At 35.4% G+C, this 19,835-nt stretch overlaps 1 protein-coding gene across 1 annotated transcript in view; it reads left to right on the forward strand.

The window, feature by feature from the left end:
- The window catches only part of XPR1 (xenotropic and polytropic retrovirus receptor 1), a 199,773-nt gene that overhangs the window by 106,991 nt on the left and 72,947 nt on the right, over window positions 1-19,835 (forward strand). Inside the window, exon 3 of the mRNA XM_028168027.2 lies at window positions 14,450-14,551. Coding sequence (XP_028023828.2) covers window positions 14,450-14,551 — 102 coding nt within the window. The remainder of the gene's footprint in view (window positions 1-14,449; window positions 14,552-19,835) is intronic.

A 19,835-nucleotide genomic window follows, 5' to 3' on the forward strand; every position in this document is an offset into this window, starting at 1 on the left:
GTGATTTCAGGGGGAAAAATGTAAGTAAAAATTACCAGTAAGTTTTCATTTTGTATCCCCAAATTAACATGTTTATATCTTATGCCTTTTATTTCTTATTTTGGGGTGAAAAAATGAAGGAATGAACAATGATCTACAAATTTATTGGCTACTTTTATTTCCTGATAGACTTTAACAAAAGTTTTATTTGTAGCCCTGTTTAGTATAGGTTTTATTTGTTATCAAATAAATTTGTCCCCTATACATGGTGGCCCAAAAGTCATGACGCTCTATATAGTTTCTAATAGTTTCTATGTTCTAAGGAAATTGTGTATATTATCTCCCTTAACATTTACAAACACAGGGCAGGTAATATTTTTATTCCCAGTTTAAAAATGGGGAAACAAGCCTAAAGAAGTTAGGAAATTTGTACGTGGGCACAAGGCTAACAAGGGGCAGAGCTAGGATTAGAGCCTAGGTCTTGAGCCCAAACTTTTAACTGCTACAGTAACCTGTTTCTCAGTGTTCTTAACGAGTTGATGAATGTAAAAGCATTTTTTATCACAAGAAACTTAAAAAAAATTTTTTTTCATCTAAACTGAGTGTGTAGAAGTTTGGCCTAAGACTCAGGTTTACCTATGAAGTTTTATTTAATTTGAGTACTGCATAAACACTAGAGATTGTACATTATGTTTTGTTCATAGCTTTCTAGGAGGATCTGCTTCATTCATAGAAGATTCATAGGTCTGTTTCTGGATTCTATGTGCCAAAAATAAATGGTCAGAATTGATGGTTCTTTATGAAACCCTCAAGCCCTATAATTCTGTTACAACCTTCTTTTGGGGAATGCCACCTGAGTTTAGATTGGAGACATGACCAAGATTATATTTGTGCAATTCCTTGTGACTCTGAGGACAAAAGATGAAGAGGATATTGCACAATTATTTACCTCTGCAGGATTTATGCACATTACCCTTTAACAGAATTAAACAGAAAATATTAAATGTAAGTCTGAAGCGCATATAAACTTTGCTACAAGAATTAAAGACTTCTCATTTCACTGAATATATTCCAGCCTATTAGACATTTCAGATTCCTTCCTTTAGTAACTAGAGCCATTTCTCACTGTCCTTAAGGCTCTAAGCTGTTATTGTTCATAATGATTCTCAGAATATTGCCCAATAAAAGAACTTTATTTCCCTCTGTGTGAATAAAAATTCTATGACTAAAGATTTCAGTAAGTTCAGAAAAAAGCAGTGCTTTTCACTGTCTAACATTCAGTAAGCTCAGTCAACTGCAGTCTACTTGGACTAATTTGTTCCAAGCATCCTGGGGCAGGGACAAATTGCTGCTGTATTCTCTTCTCTTCTTTATAAAATGTTAGTGTATACATGTCAATCCCAATCTCCCAGTTCATCCCACCACCCCACCCCCCGCCACTTTCCCCGCTTGGCGTCCATACGTTTGTTCTTTACATCTGTATCTCTGTTTCTGCCCTGCAAACCGGATACACAACATTTAAATTTGCTGCCTTATATGGGTGCGGTTCATAGTGCCCCAAAACAATTACAACAGTAACATCAAACATCACAGATCACCATAACAAATATAATAATACTGAAAAAGTTTGAAATATTGTGAGAATTACCAAAATGTGACACAGAAACATGAAGTGAGCAAATGCTGTTGGAAAAATGGCGCCAATAGACTTGCTCAATGCAAGGTTGCCACAAACTTTCAATCTGTAAAAATGAACTATCTGCAAAGTGCAGTAAAGCTAAAATGAGGTATGCCTGTATTCTGCTGCTGTTGGATGGGATGTTCTGTAAGTCTGGTTTGACTTGTTCAAATCCAGTGTTTCCTTCTTGATGTTGTCTGGATGACCTGTGCATTGTTGGAAGTGAGTTATTGAAGTACCCTACTGTTATTGTATTGCTTTCTAGTTCTCCCTTAGATGTGGGGTCCAACCCCTTCTCTCCTCTGGGTGAAGCTGGGAATTGGAGTTGGGAGTTCCCTCCCCATTGTCTTTTGCTTGACCAGGGGTGGGGTTTATGGCAAGAGTGTGTCTCAGCCTTTCCTAACGATTTCAAGTGGGTGATGTGGGCATTTTCTCCTTCACTTGGTATGTAAGAGTCACTCAACTAGTTTCCGGATTTCTTTCAGAGGAAATTGCTCTGTGAGTAGCTATAGATTCAGTGTGTCTGTGGGAGGAGGTGAATTCAAGAGTTGCTTATGTTGCCGTCTTGGACTAGAACCCTCAATCCATGTTTTCTTTTAAGACAGATGCAGCTATAAAGTATGCTTTAGTTGTTTAGGTGGTAAATTTGTCTATATGTAATTAAGAGCCCAAACTGTGATTTTTGGATCACAAATTAGTTAAGGGACGTTTCTTTAATTGAATTGAATATGTTCTTTTCTCCTCAAGAAAATAGAAACTTTACCACCTTCTATTACCAAGTCTTCTATTTAAACATATAAAATCACTAAGCTTTTTTAAAAATTGATTTTAGTAGCCAGTTTATTTCCTTAATTTAATTGCTTTATATACTTTTCCTTTGTTATCTCATCTTTCTCAGTGTGATTCTGGGGTGCATTTTTTAAAAATTTTCTATCAGTCATTGGAAGAGTCTTTATCAGTGGCTATTTTTCTGTTCTAATTTGAAGAATACTAAACAGTCTCAGAATATAGAGGAGGAGGGAAGCATATAAAATTCTGGCTTTGAGTTAATTGGAGCTAAGAATTTAATTTTTTTTAGTTGATATGTTGCTATGAAATCAGAATAAAATTTGGGAATATTAGGGAAGTTTTTCAACAAAGATGTAGTTTATGGATCTTAAAAAATTAACAAAGAGTACAACATACTTGATTTTTCAATAATTTTTTGTTAGAAAGCTGTGTGGCCTAGCTTTTTATATCTGACTGGAATATTGATGTTATGTCATTATAAATGCATTCTATCTTTAGCTACCTGCCTGCCACTTCAGAGAGAAATGAGATAGCTACATAACTGTCATTCTTTGAAAGCTTTATTCTTGGAATAAGTAACCAGAGTGGTTATAACTCTTATGGTTCATTCTTGTATTCATGTTTGAAAAAAAAAAAAAAAGAAGACTGAAAATTCAGTTAAACTAATACTTCTCAGGTAATCATCAATCATCAGATATCTTGTATTTGGTTTGTTTATAGTAAACCCAGTCTTAATAATATATATGACCTGTTGCTTTACAGAAGTGAAAAAACTATGATTAGTAATAATTCAGCTAAAGGTAGATTTAAACTCCATAGATTTGATTAACAAAGTGGCTTTAAATAATGGCATATACTTTCTAGTTATGTGAAATAATTAGGCTAACAGAATTAGCAAATGGAAGTCCTTCAGTAAAGAATAGATAATTCTCTTAAAAATATCATCTGTATACAAATTAGCATTTTGTCATGTTGGTTAAATGAAGGAACAGTGCTGGAAAAAAGTTATTTTTTATAGTCTTTTAGGGGAATACATTTCCAGATCTTCCATATATACTAATTCCTGAAATTGATTTGCCTAGTAATTGCCAGGCAATTGTCCAGGATTTCCCTTTCAAATGGTCTTTCTCTGATTTTATAAAAGAAAGGCTTGTTTATTATTAAATCTGAATAGCCTCTCTGGCCCCCAAACAAAGGAATAGTCTGAAATACTCAAATGGTGTAGATGTTGAGAAAGTGGGTGATTAACAGGGAAACAAATCTTTTTGAACTCAAATTGTTTTCATTTAATTTGAAGAATGACTTATTTGTTACCTTATATATTATTAAAACTAATTTTTAACAATAGATCCCTGTGCAGTTTTTGGAAAACACTTGGAAGGAGTTCAAGAATTGACATTGCTACAACATACTTTTATTCCAGTCTACTTATTTATGTGAACAAGATTTCTCAGAACTCATATCTGTAAGATGAAGAATAAGGATAGCAATGCTTAATTGTCTTAATTGTCTCACTCTACAATATTCTTAATATTCTAGCAAATAATGTAATATTCATCATTTTAGCAAATAATGTAATATTTATCTTTCTAGCAATGAAGTAACATTTATCAATGGATATGTAAACTAATTGGGAGAAAAGCTTCATCCAATTAAAGATGAAATTTATTTTCAAATTGCCAGTAACATTTTACTTTTTATATCTAATGTTTACCAAGCTTATTACATGTTTATGTTGTATTGATGTAGTATGTTCTAATAATAGTAATAATAGCCCAATCCAGAAGAAATTTTAATATTTGAGCTTTATGGTTCAGAAAGTTTTTGTATTTAAATTTTCATTTATATACATTTAACGGCTAGGAACTATAATAAGATAATCAATAAATGACTTTCAAATCCAAAAATATATTAGAATAAATTTTGTAATCTAAATAGAATGGAAATACAAGTTCAAGAAGAAAACGAAATGGTATAAAATTTCCAAATGTTAAAGAAGAGCTTATTTATGTTTTTGATAATGAATGGATGATAGTTATCATATTGCTATGGCATTTAAATTCTATTAGCTATATTTAAAACAATGTCATATTAATTTAAAATGCAAATAATTATAATGCATCAGAAATTTCATTGTTTATAACTATTTAAATGTGTTCAAAATCTTTAAATTTTGCAGAAATTAACAGCTTTAATTGCAGAATATGAAATTTGGAACTTGAGGATGACTTAGAGATTTCCTATTGAAATGCCCTCATTTGTCAAAGAGAAAACACAGAGCCAGAGAGTCACTTACTCAAGCTAATACAGGGAGTACGCAACAGAACCATATCCAATCTGTCAGTAAAACCTATAGATTTTATCTCCAGTATCTCTACTGAGCTTCTGTACTTCTTCTCAGGCTCCAGTGCCCTCACCCTTGTTCAGGCAATCATGATCTCCCATTTGATACCTACTGTACTAGATCTGATTAGTCTCCCCACATCACCTCATTTACAAAACATATCTGATCACAGTTATTCCTCTGCTTAAAATCCTTCAAAGATGTCTCATTGGTCATAGGAGGAAGACTAGTCCTTTGTTCTGCAAGGCCTGACTGATCAGGCCCCTGCTTGCCTGTCTAGCCTTAACTGCCACCACTGTCCCCTTTGCTCCCTGGATTCCAGTCACACAGGTCTCTTCAGTTTCTCAAAGATACCATGCTCGTTTCTTTTTACAGTATCATGTTATATGCTGTTCCTGCTGCTTGGAGTGCTTCTACTGCTCTAGTGAATGCTTACTTATCTGTCACATTTCATCTCAAGTGACACTTTCAGAGACTCCCACACTGCCCCTCCCCAAGTCCTTGCAGACTAGATTGGTCCCACTGCTGTTTTTTTCTCATCTTTACTTTTTTCTTCAAAACCCATATTACACTTTGTATATTTGTGTGAGTATTTGATTAAAGTCTGTTTCCTTGGGTAGAGTGAGGGCAGAGTTTATGTGTATTTTGCTTATCATTATATCCCTAGCACCTGCCTCATTGCCTGGTGCATGCGAGGAACTTAATGCTTGTTGAATGAATGATGCCCGATTAGTTCTATTTCTACTTCACCAATGATTTTAGAGTAACATTTTAATGTTTGAAATCTTCTTTGCCGTATGCTTTATATAACTTACCCATCTGTTGATGAAGTAGCATTTGGGAAAAAATAGAATTTCAAGTTATTTATTCCTAATTTGTAAATCACACTTTAAAAAAAGAACTCAGAACACCTTTTTTTTTTTTTCTTAAAAGCATGAAACCAATAGTGCTAAATGTTCTTCCTATATTTGATGGAACCTAGTCACATGTTAATTTTTATTTATCAGCTGTCTTCATTTATGTGTAGTTTTTGAGAAACTAAGAAGCCATAGAAACTATTGCATATGGAGTGTAATAAAAATGCAAAGAGATGGTGGTAATATTAAAGTTCGTGCCTCTCAACCACAGAATCATATTTCTGGAAATTGTAATAGATATTCTTCACCCCCTTCCCCATCCTCCCCCAGCCATTCCCCCTCCACCCCCAAGAAGGATTGTGTTCTTGTAAATAACTTTAGAAACACAGTATATTACTTCTCCTTCTTGAAGAATAATAACAATGTTTGTTAGCATAGTAAAGCTTCTTTTGCCTTAAAGCAAAGTTTCTCAACTTTGGTGGCGGTGACATTTTGGGTTGGATAATTCTTTGTTGAGGAAAAGGGGAGAGAGAAGATGATATACTGAGCATTATAGGGTGTTTAGCAGCATCCATGGCCTCTATCCACTAGACTCCAGTAACACCCTCTCAGTTTTGACAACCAAAAATGCCTCCAGACATTGCCAGATGACCCCCAGGAGACAAAATCATCCCCAGTTGAGAACTACTACATTAAAGGGATCAGTTTAACTCTAGACTCATATTTCCCAAACTTATTTGAATTCCTTGAAATTCTTCTCCTTCTTTTCCTTCATCTACATACCTAATGTCCTGGAAAATGCTATTTTAAATTATCTTTTAGTAAAGCTAAACTAATTCTACCTTTTTCTTCTACTTAGACTCCCCCTTAAAACTCTTCAAAACTTTCCATAGCACATTGAAAAAAATTCAAACTCCTTAACGTGGCCTCCGGCATGTAAAGGCCTTTGCCTACTTCCCTAACCTTACTTCCTATCACATCATGCTGTCAGTCCCATTGTGACCTGCTTTCAGGTCCTCAGGCACCGGAGTTTCTTTCCTAAGGTGCTGTTCCTTTTGTTGATAATCATTTTGCCCTTGCTCTTCCTTATCTTTCAGGTTCAGGTTTCGGATTAAATGTCATCTCCTATGGAGAGGTCTTTTCTGACCATCTCTTACCCTGCCAAAAAGGATAGTCATCCATCCCAATACCTACCTTCTATCTCAATACCCTGGTTGTTGCCTTCACGATACTTTACAGTTTGTAATTATTTGTTTATCTGTGTGGACTATTTTTTTCTGCCTTAGTCATTAGAATGCAAACTCTGTGAGGGCAGGAACCACATCTATCTTGTTCATCATTATACCTCCAGCATTTAGCACAGAGCCTGTCATCTAACAGGCGCAATAATTAGTTGTTGAATAAATAAATAAATATGCTTTCATTTATCAGTGTGTTTCTTTTATAGGGTTAAACTTGGAGTTAAATTATTTTTATTGAGATATAATTCAGATACCATAAAATTTCACCCTTCGAAAGTGTATAATTTAGTGGTTTCTAATGTATTCTAATATATTCACAAGGTTGCACAACCATCACCACTATCTAATTCCAAGGCATTTTCATCACTCCCCATCCACCCTTCCCCCAGCCCCTGCCAACCACTAGTCTACTTTCTGTCTTTATGGATTTGCCTGTTCTGGACATACCATATAAGTGGAATTTTATAATATGTGGTCTTTAGTGTCTAGCTTCTTTTCCTTTACATAATATTTTCAAGGTTCATCCATGCTGTAGCATGTAATACTGCTACATTCTATCTTACGGCTGAATAATATTTTATTATATGGATATGCCATGTTTTGTTTATCCGTTCATCAGTTGCTAGACACTTGGATTGTTTCCACTTTTTGGCTATTATGAATAATGCTGCCATGGGCATTCATGTATAAGTTTTTGTTTTCACTTCTCTTAGGTATATACCTAGAAGCAGAATTGCTGGATCATATGGTAGCTCTATATTTAATTTTATGAGGAACTCCCAGATTGTTTTCCCAAGTGCCTGCACCATTTTACATTCCTGCCAGCAGTATATGAGGGTTCCAATTTCTCTTCACCCTTGCCAACACATATTATTGACTTTTATTATAGCCATCCTACTGGGTATGAAGTGGCATTTTGGTTTTGATTTGCATTTCCCCAATGACTGATGATGCTGAAATGTGCTATTGGTCATTTGTATACCTTTTTTTGAGAAATGTCTATTCAGATCCTTTGCCTATTTTTTTTTTTTTTAATTTTATTTATTTATTTATTTTTATTATTTTTATTATTTTTGTCTGTATTGGGTCTTCGGTTCGTGCGAGGGCTTTCTCCAGTTGCGGCAAGCGGGGGCCACTCTTCATCGCGGTGCGGGGACCGCTCTTCATCGCGGTGCGCGGGCCTTTCTCTATCGCGGCCCCTCCCGTTACGGGGCACAGGCTCCAGACGCGCAGGCTCAGCAATTGTGGCTCACGGGCCCAGCTGCTCCGTGGCATGTGGGATCTTCCCAGACCAGGGCTCGAACCCGTGTCCCCTGCATTAGCAGGCAGATTCTCAACCACTGCGCCACCAGGGAAGCCCCTTTGCCTATTTTTTAATTGGGTTCTTTGTCTTTTAATTGTTGAGTTCTAAGAGTTCTTTATATATTCTGGGTATTAGATTCTTATCTGACATATGGTTTGTACATATTTTCTCCCATTCTGTGGTTGTCTTTTCACTTTCTTGATAGTGCCCTTTTATACACAAAAGTTTTTAATTTTGATGAACTCCAATTTAATCAATATTTTCTTTTATCACTTATGCTTTAGGTGTTTTATCTAAGAAACCATTGCCTCATCTAAGGACATGAAGATTTATGCCTGTTTTCCTTTGAGAGTTTTAATACTTTTCAATTTTATATTTAAATCTTTGATCCATTCAGACAGTTTTTGTATATGATGTGAGGTAGGGGTGCAACCTCATTCTTTTGTGTACAAATATTTAATTGTTGGAGTTTTGTCTTTTTAAACTTTAATAAAGAATCATAATTTTCTCAAAATTATTATGAAACAAATATGTTTCATTTTTACAATTAAAAAAAGTAATGTATGGAGCACATACTGTGTACCAGACATTATGTTGGGCATAGGATCTGTAAAGATAAAAAAGATAATTCTTACCTTCAGTCTCTCACAGATCTGGAAATTAAGAAACTTGAAAGTATTGATAGTAATAAAAATTTGAATGGAACATATAAGATATTTGAAGAAGTTACTAGTGGTTTTAAAGAATTGGTTTTTGAGAGATTGCATGTGAAAATAAGATGACATGGTAAAAAATAAAAATATTCCTGAAAATTGCTGTAAAAAGCACTTGATGGTGGTTGCTATGCAGTAGGAATATTTTACCTTGATTAGTACTCTTAGAGTCATTTGCTATTAACTTAGTAATTTGGGGGGTGGTCGATGAGAAAGAAATTGTCTGTCATCCATAAATGCAAGGTAAAGATAAGACCATAACAGAAATGACAAAGAAATCTCTCACTCATTCTCTCTCTCCCTCCTCTCTCTCTCTCTTTAGTATAACTGAATGAATTAATATTTATTTAACTAAGAGCAAAGGGTTCTTTACAGCAGTGCTCTCTGAGTCATTCTTTGCCAATTCTGGGGTTTTTTTCACCCCTTTGTCTTCCTTTTTTTCCCTCTTGATGCTAATCTTATATTTGTTGATATATCTTGCTAAGATTTGCACTTATTTACAACAGCTTTCTTTGAACTGAGTTTAGTCTTTTGTGACTAATTATTGAGTTAATAGTTTTGTGACTAATTGACCTTAGGACATGTTAGATTCATTGTATTAGTCTGCACAGGCTACCATAACAGAATACCAAAGACTGGGGGCTTTAAACAACAGAAATTTATGTTCTTAAAGTTCTAGAGGCTTGAAATGCAAGATCAAGGTTCCAGCTCTTCTGGTAAGGCCCTTCCTGGCTTGCAGAGGGCCTTTTCGCTGTTTCTCACATGGCCTTTACTCAGTGTGCACGTGCAGGGGAGAGAGGTGGGGAGGGAGGGAGAGGGACATCTCTGATGTCTCTTCCTCTTCTTATAAGGACACGAGTCCTTTTGGAATAAAGTCCCACCCTTATGACCTCATTTAACCTTAATTACCTCCTCAGTGTCCTATCTCCATATCCAGTCATATTGGGATAATTTGGGTGGAGAGCACAATTCAGTTTATAACACCCATGTAACACATTGTAGTCACTTTGATATTCTTTATTTTACAATAAGAAAGTACAGTTAGTCTCTGTAAAACTTACATTGTTGCTGGAGGGGGTGAAAAAAAAACCTTACATTATCTAGGCTCTCTACACCTATATTTCCTCACCTATACAACAAGAAACTTGGACTAGTTGATTTCTGAATGCTGAAATTCTCTGTTCCTTCAATTTAGTTACTGATTTCTCATATTATTCAGCAGATAGGTTTTAGGAAGCATCTTATAATAGAAATTCATGTTCTGTAAATCAGCATTCTACCAACTCATTACTGAAGTGAAAGTCTTAGTCATTCTATGTACCTCTAAATTCTGACATAGATATTTTTTCAACAAGCTATGCTGGTTAGGTTTTTACTATGTTCTTTTAAACTAGCTATGCTGGTTAGGTATAATTTAAAGAATTGGATGCGACATGTTTCTTTTTTCTTCCAGTTAATAATACCTTTTATTTATACAATAAAGTTTATCCTTCATAAATACATTTCATTGTAATGGATACAATAAATACAACATAATAAGTGTAAACAGCAAAATGTGAGAATCCTTCTCATACTTACTCCTCTTTCAAAGGAGTTAACCACAATTAACAGCTTGGTATGCATCCTTCTAATCTTCTTTCTATGAATATACATATGAATATTAATTTATATTTTTTCATAAATGAGATCATGCTATATATATTCTGTTATTTAAATTTTTTCCTCAGCATTGTGTCTTGGGATTTTCATAAATACCAAGGTATATGCATATCATTTTTAAAATGGCTGCATGGTGTTATATAATGTTATTGTAATTTATGTAACTATTCCCCTTTTGTTGGATATCACTTTGTTTTCTTTATCACTATTAAAAGTAATGTGCAGAGATTCCTTTAGAATATACTTCCTACATGTGGGATTAAACACATTGAAAATTTTGATAGTTACTATCTGTCTTCCTAAAAGGCTTTACAGATTTACATTCCACCAACAGGGAGTGATAGTGTTCATTTACTTTCACCACTGCCAAAATAATACCACTATTTTAAAATTGCTTCCAATCCAATGGTTGAAAAATTATATTTCATTGTTTTAAAGTTGCATTTATCTGATATCTGGGATGTTGAACATCCTTTCACTTGTACACTGTGTATTTTTCTATAAATTGCTCTAGTTTACCCATTTTTCTTATGGAGTATCTTTTTAATATTGATTTGTAAGAGTTTTGTAAAATATATTTTGCATGTGAATTCTTTATTTTAAATGTTGCAGATATGTTTTCCCTGTCTGTTGCTCATCTTTTAACTTTGCTTGTGGTATCTTTTGGAATGGAGATTTTGTGAGAATGTCAGTCATTCTGTTTATCGTCTCTGTTTTGTGTACTGTGTAGGAAGGCCTTCTTCATGTAGAGTTATTTAATTTTTTGTAGTATTTTATAATGTTTCTTTAACTCCATTTGGAGTTTAAGTGGGTAGCCAATTCACCCAACCTTACTTGCTATGTAGTCCATTTTTACTGATTTGATACCATTTTATCTCAATCTAAATTTCTGTGTTATGCAGATCTATTTCTGGACTCTCTGTTCTCTTCTTTTTGTTGTGTTTTTCTAATTTCTTTACCAATAGTGTACTTCTAATTACAGTAGATTACTGTGTCTTTTGAAATCTGAGATGACAAGAACATTTTCCTTCATTTAATTTATTTTACACAGCTATTCTTGCTACATTTATCTATGGTTTTTTTCCTCTTCTCTCTCTGTTTGCTATTACTTCTTAGTGTTGCTGTAATCTTACTCTACCCTCTTCTGATTTGTGGCTATTAAGTTATATGCGAACTAGAAAACTAGATAACGGACTGCTGGTATTTTAGATAAAATAGTCTCTAGATCGAGGAAATAAAGAATTCATATGACATTGATTCGTGGGTAGAATATTCATGCTTTAATACATAAAGTTTATTGCATGCATTTTAGTTTCTCAGAGGCTTAGATTTTTTGTTGTTTCTAGGTTCTTAGTAATATTTTGAATAGTTGATGTTGCTGAATATGCAACCTATATAAAAACATTCATATATGTTAAAATTATTTTTTTAATTGAAGTATATAGTTGATTTACAATACTGTGTTACTTTCAGGGATACAGCAAAGTAATTTATTTATATATACGTATATTCTTTTTCAGATTCTTTTCCATTATAGGTTATTACAAGATATTGAATATAGTTCCCTGTGCTATACAGTAAATCTTTGTTGTTTATCTATTTTATATATAGTAGTGTGTATCTGTTAAGCCCATACTCCTAATTTATTCCTCGCCTGCAAAATTATTTTTTAAACAGAAACTACATTTAAATCACGTTGAGGGACAGCTTTCTTTATTTCCGTCATTTTATGGTAATCAAAGTTGTCTGTTAATAGGGAAACAAAGTAAATATGACCAAGCCCACTTTTTGCTTTGGGGTTTTCTTCTCTAACAACACAATAGAGAATAAAATTAAAATTAAAAAAAAAGAGTAGGTAAAGTAGAGTAAGATTTACTCTTATTCTATATCAGCTATAACCAGATGTATTATAAGAGCAGCATCTGGAGAATTCCCTGGCTCTCCAGTTGTTAGGACTCAGTGCTTTCTCTGTGGGGGCACGAGTTCAATCCCTGGCCTGGGAACGAAGATCCTGCAAGCCACACAGCGTGGTCCCCCAGCCCCACCCTGCCACTAAAAAACAAGAGCAGCATATGTTACCATGGAGCATCTTTAACTCAAGGTCAGCTTTAAAAAAAGCTTTGACCTGCTTTATGGTTTGGAAAAATAATTCTCACTGGCCTTGGGCAATTATAGCCTTTATTGTACCTAAATTGCTAAGCTTACATGAGGTACTTAAAAGTAGCTGTCCCTTCTTTACTTCACAATCAGTAGAATCCTGCATTAGCTGTTCAGTTCTAAAGCATAAGAAATAGAGAAGTAGTAGTGCTATTTTTTTTTTACATTTGTATATTCAAATTAAATGAATAGATTCAACATGCTTTTTTAAACTTCGTTTTAAGCTTTTGTTTTCTTTAAAATATCTCTGGTATGATGAGTTTGTGTGTGTGTGTGTGTGTGTGTGTGTGTGTGTGTGTTACATATTACTTAGGGAAATACTGTTTCTCTTATTACTGGACAGGTGAATTATTTAAGGGTTTCCAGGATTGCACTAAGATTAGGAGCATCTGAGGGTTGTAAAAGAACCTGTACTTTTTCTAGACGTTTCAAGCTTAGAGTGCCCCAGAGATCCAGAAATAGGGTAGTTCTAAATTATGATTAGCATCTGGAGTCTAGTCAGAGCTCACTTGGGCAAGAAACATACCCTTTTTAGGCTTGGGGTTCCTGAAGCTATATGTATCTATACTACGAAATTCAGTAAATCAATATGCTATATGACAGCTCACAAAGTGGATCCTGCCTGCAAAGACATATATTGATTGGCCCACACAGTGTTTTTTTTTTTTTTTTTTAAATAAATTTATTTATTTATTTATTTATTTATTTATTTAGCTGTGTTGGGTCTTCGTTTCTGTGCGAGGGCTTTCTCTAGTTGCAGCGAACAGGGGCCACTCTTCATTGCGGTGCGCGGGCCTCTCACTATCGCGGCCTCTGTTGTTGCGGAGCACAGGCTCCAGACGCGCAGGCTCAGTAGTTGTGGCTCACGGGCCCAGTTGCTCCGCGGCATGTGGGATCTTCCCAGACCAGGGCTCGAACCCGTGTCCCCTGCATTGGCAGGCAGATTCTCAACCACTGCACCACCAGGGAAGCCCCACACAGTGTTTTTAAAATACCTAGATTTATGGCTTCTGACTGAAAAATTGGAAGATCTGACAACCTTGGGGCAGCAACTAGCTAGATGGACTTGTGCTCTCCAGTTCACCAGAATCCATACCACTACTTATCCTGAATGTGTCAGTTGCCGCTTATCACCATACTTGTACAATTACCCACTTACTTAACTCATTTATGTTCCTACCCAGCAACTGAAGGTTTGGAATATCTAATTTATAACCATCAGTCTACATCTCTTTCTCTGTGTCTGGTGCAGCTAAGGTAAAAATGAGTAGATAGCAATTTAATATAGTTAGAACAATCAACTCATTTTTTCCAGAAACACATTACATATTTATGTCTTCATTATCTGTTGCATTTTGTGAATGCAGTACTTAATCCTGAGATACTTAATTTACTCTCTGCTGAATCCTACTCACTTCACCTCCCAGCACCTAGTCTGCCTTGATCACCTCTGCAGTAGTGTCTTCTGAAGTCTTATTAACACATATTTTGTCCACCACTATAAGTTTATTGTAGTAGAGATTTAGAAAACTTCATTCAATTAAAAAATAATTGTGTTCCTGTGAAGAGGCCTTTGATTAGCCTTTCTTAATATAGTTCACAGTTCATTTTTTTCAAAGAAATACATATATTGTTGTCATTCGAAGACTAAGAAAGTAGTAATTTAAATTTTTATTTCCCTAGTTGGCCTTTGGACACTAAATTTTAATATTGTTTTCCTTGCTTTCAGTTACAGATGAGGACACAGTAAAGAGATATTTTGCCAAGTTTGAAGAAAAATTTTTCCAAACCTGTGAAAAAGAACTTGCCAAAATCAACACATTTTATTCAGGTAAGTAGTTGTTTGGTACAATATATAAGAGACAATTTCTGCTGCTAAGGAAGTAGGAACTCTACCATGTCATTGTTGAAACTTCTGATCATTTTAAAATTGGGGCTTTTCTTACTATATTGCAATTAAAGGATATTTTCTTTAGCTGAGGTAGGAATGCATCTGGTACTTCACTGTTTGAGCCTTATATGGTCATTGCCTAGTTCTCTTGCAGTTGCAAGGATTTCAGGACCTCATTATGACTCAATACCTTGAGCTTCACTGTGGCCCAGTCCAAAGCATTAAAGAGTCAGAAACTTGGTTTTATCATTTCTCTCAGAGCTGAATGACACAGTTGCAGCTTATTAATTATGTCACTTTTATGCCTTTCCGTTGTGTGGAACACTCATATCTGTCTCTCTAGGGCATGGTCTCCAGAGTAGCATCTACAAGAAGCTCTTGAGAAGAAAAGAAAATATTAGAACTTCTATTTATTTATGTCTGACCCTTTAAATTGTTGTTTTTTATATATGTTTACTCCCCTACTCCTTTAACATCTGTTTTTTCATTTCATAGAACTCAAATTTTTTGACTACCTCATTCTGTTCCATTTGACCAGGCCTCTCCCAGAATTACTTTCATTTCCATCAGTCCTTGAGCTTTTAATCCCTTTATCCTCATTGCCTTGTATTGATTGCCTCTGCCTGACAAAACTCCAACCGTGGACCAATCCAGCCTTTTACCTTCTTCATGCCTACCCCCAGGCTGCTTAGGACAGCCGGGGGGAAAAATAAATCACAGCAGAACAAATTTGAACCACTGTAAATTCATTGTTGCATTCTTAACTATGTTCTCAAAGCTGCCTGTGGATCCTGATCAGTGCCCTTTTTCATATTCCAAAGTGCTTTTCTAAACCCTATGCCATTCTCTTGAATTCTCTGACCCAAGCATCTTCCCCATCATGTTCATTATACCTCCTACTTTACAAATAAATATAAAGGCCTTCAATTCCTGTTGGTGTGTAATACTTATGCAGATCTGTGCCACTCCCCTCTCCCCAAATACCTATAGATATTCTTACCCTTATTTATTTTCCTCCAATATTTGTAGAAAAGATATACCTCTTCAGTCTATGGCAAATTCTATAACTACTGACTGAATTTCAGCTCCTGGAGACCTTGTTCCAGAAATTATTTCCTCTAAGAAAATAACTTTCCTCTAACTTCCCTTTTCACTGGTTTAGTTTCCTTAGCAAGTCACTCCCTTTAAACAGAAAATAAATAAATAAATAAGGAAGCAGGGGACTTCCCTGGTGGTGCAGTGGTTAAGAATCCGCCTGCCAATGCCGGGGGACATGGGTTTGAGCCCTGGTCCAGGAAGATCCCACATGGCGTGGAGCAACTAAGCCCGTGCGCCGCAACTACTGAGCCTGCACTCTAGAGCCCGCAAGCCACAACTACTGAAGCCTGTGCACCTAGAGCCTGTGCTCTGCAACAAGAGAAGTCACCGCAGTGAAGAGTAACCCCTGCTCGCCACAACTAGAGAAAGCCCGTGCGCAGCACCAAAGACCCAACGCGGCCAAAAATAAATAAATAAATAAATTTTTAAAAAATAAAAAAAAATAAATAGGATCACCTCATCTTGAAAAAAAGGGAAGCAAATATCTTAACTGTGTGTTCTCCTTCTCATCTTTCATTTATGGCTGGATTTCTTCCTAGGCAGAGGAAGTAGTTTATGCAAAGGCACAGAGCTGTGAAAGGGCATAGCATATATGCACGTCCTTTTCACTATGTTACAAGCACCTAGAAGGCAGAGACAAAACAGAAATATTATTTGAAACCATGCAAATGCATAGATTTTCAGCAAGGGAAAAATGTAGAGAAGGAATTACAGTGTTCAAGGACAAAAGTAATTTCGACAATTAGGAGGTAAGAGGATAAAGAGGAACCAGCAATGTAGACAGAGGAGAGGGCAGCCATATAATGTAGAATGAGGAAGAGGAGACTGAAAGAGGAAGGCATTTGCAGTGGAAAGAGTATTTTGACTGAGAAAAGCCTATTGGGTATGATCTAAGGTTGTAAATGAGAAATATAAAGGTCAAGTTTATTAGCATTTTTCTTTTACTATGATTGTTCTGGGAAGGATCTCTGAACCCAGCTCTAATTGGATAAATTAGATTACAAAAAGTAGATAAAGCTTCTTGATTTACAAAGAAAAATAAATATCTGCTCTTTACAATAGATACATACTTTATATATTTTCAGTTAACAGTAAAAAATACTGTTATTTAAATACTGTAAAGTTATGACCTCATTACACAGACAGATGTGTGTTTTATGTGTTTGCATGCATCTGTATATGTGTGTATGTGCAATATATTTGATTAAAAATATTTTCTCATGAAACAATACTTATTCTTACTACTTATAATATATTCTATATTCTCTAATTGTTTCTATTTGATTTTTTTTTATAAATGCACCAGAGGCATTTATTGTTGAATAAGATTTTTTTTTTAACTTTTTTTTTTAATTTAATTTAATTTATTTATTTATGGCTGTGTTGGGTCTTCATTTCTACGTGAGGGCTTTCTCTAATTGCGGCAAGTGGGGGCCACTCTTCATCGCGGTGCGCGGGCCTCTCACCATCGCGGCCCCTCCTGCTGCGGAGTACAGGCTCCAGACGCGCAGGCTCAGTAATTGTGGCTCACGGGCCTAGTTGCTCCGTGGCACGTGGGATCCCCCCAGACCAGGGCTCGAACCCGTGTCCCCTACACCGGCAGGCAGATTCTCAACCACTGCGCCACCAGGGAAGCCCACTATTTGATTTTTTAAATGCTGATTTATGATACACTAAATTGCTTTCATGATCTCATATTGGGTTACAACCCTCAGTTTGCAAAATGGTATTTTAGACTTGGTTACTTTTCAAAGATAATTTTAGGCTTTCTACTATTAAAAATTTGGGGGCTATGATTTAATGACTTCCTTTCTCTGTGTGTATTGGCAGAGCCATTAGGGCATGTCTCTTGATGTCATCAAGGAGTAGGTACAAATTGATAGTCTTCAGACTGACTTTTTGCCAGGTCAGGAAATGATGGGTAATATGAAGACATGATTGACAGAAGTAGAATTGGTGCTTGTCCTAGGTAGTGTCATTTTTCTCCTTATTTAGCCACCTTCTCCATGGCAGATTGTCTTGTATACTACAATCCTCAGATACTAGGGCACATGAAGAACTATAAATAATATAGGGGTGAGTTCATCTTATAAACCCTACCTCAACCCAGTTACATCTCACAAATTATTTAATGGTCAGTTAAAATGGTTATTTTTTAGGTGAGATATAGTATTGCCTGAAACCTTGAAGTACCCCCTGCCCAAATGCTATAAAAGCTAAACCAACAAAACAGAATGAATACTACTAAAATATGGATGTATTTGTTTTCATAAAAGTCTATTACCTATCAATTACATTTTGGATTTTTGAACCTTATTATTTTTTTTGAAGACGTTTACCATGTAACCTTCCTTGGCCTCTATGTACGTACTTGTAAAATGAGCAAATTGATTCCCAACCCTCTGGGATTTCACATGTAAGGAGTCAGAAGCTATTTTCAATATTTCACAAAACCTAATGTAAGTTATTTTATTCTTTTTTTTATTACATATGTTTTGGCTAATAAGATATGGGTATTTATTTAGATTTATAGATAAAATCTTCAAACATTTGAAGACCATGGGAAGAGAGGGAAATTTTTTAAAAGAGGTATCCTTTTGGTGATAACATTGCTGATCACTGACCTAGAGTTCTCCCAGGTGTCTTCTCGCACTGAAAATGGTATCAGTCAATACAAACTGAAGGTTGTAGTGCTAGAAACTTTTTTTTATGATGACCAGTAATGTCCTTTTCCATTGGGAGTATAAATTACTTCATGTCACATCTTTCTCTTTTCTCGAACCAGTTTGCTTTCTCCCTCCGTTCAAAATACTTGGCTTCTAAGCAGTATTTCTAGACACCTACATTTTAAAAAAATCTTAGACTACATCTGTTGCTTTTAATATTCCACAATTAAAACAGGCAAGCCCTTTTGATTGGTTGGAGTATTTTAAATATCTAAATGCTTTTTCCTTTGTTTCTAAAGGAAACAGTTTCAGGGTTTTTATCTGGCTTGTCCTAATTTTTGACTTCAGTTTTTATGTTAGGAACTCACAACACTGTTATGTGCTTTTCCTTTCTTTACCAAAAAGGAGGGAGGAAAGGAAGGAAATCACAGTGGTGTTATTTGTAAGTAGGAAAATAATGGTAATAGAAACAGATTTATTTCTTGGCTGTAAAATATTTTCAGTCTCCATGTAAATGTAAGACCAATCGGATAATAGTTACTCAAAACTATTCCTATTATACAGTTATTCCTATAATCCTATTATACAGTATCTTGCTATATGTTTACTTTTCTTTATTCTTATTGAATTTGAGGCACTGTATAACCACTGAGTATGTGTAATGAAACATAAGAAACTCTCTCGCTGAAATACTAAATGTTCATTTCACAAGTGATTATATGTATCTAGTACCCACAACTGTGACTTAATGGCTAGTTTTGTTCTTTGCTTATTCATGTGTTAAAATGTGGATTAAATATATCTAGTTAAGTAGGGTGACCATAGGTTTGTACTATTGTTTAAAATTCTGTTGTCTTAGCGTTTCTTCCTACATCATTACAACAGAATCAGTTACTTTTTTTTTTATTTTTAAAAAGTATTTATTTGTTTATTTGGCTGCATCGGGTCTTAGTTGTGGCGTGTGGGATCTTCATTGCGGCATATGGGATCCTCTGCTGTGGTGCCTGGGCTCCTCTCTAGTTGTGGCGCGTGGGCTCCAGAGTGTGCGGGCTCAGTAGTTGTGGCGCGCAGGCACTCTAGTTGTGGCATGCGGGCGGCATGTAGGATCTTAGTTCCCCAACCAGGGATCGAACCCACGTCCCCTGCATTGGAAGGTGGATTCCCAGCCACTGGACCATCAGGGAAGTCCCCAGAATAAGTTACTTAAAAGCTCTTAAAGGATGGGAGGTTAGGGGAAGTTGGGGAAGTGAATTAAAGCAGCTAGAGTGGCTTGCTTTCTTCCTAACACATCTGATGAAAATTAAAATTACAATTATTTACATTCTATGCACAATAAGTGTTGCTTTCTTCATTTTCTTTAAAAAAGTGATTGATAGGCTTCTATTAAAAACAAGCTATGGGGAACCAACCTTTTCTTTGTCTTTTCTTCTTTCTTTCCTCCTCCTTCCCTCCTAGCTTTT

This window comes from Balaenoptera acutorostrata, chromosome 1 (genome assembly GCF_949987535.1).
Source record: "Balaenoptera acutorostrata chromosome 1, mBalAcu1.1, whole genome shotgun sequence".
Lineage (NCBI taxonomy): Eukaryota > Metazoa > Chordata > Mammalia > Artiodactyla > Balaenopteridae > Balaenoptera > Balaenoptera acutorostrata.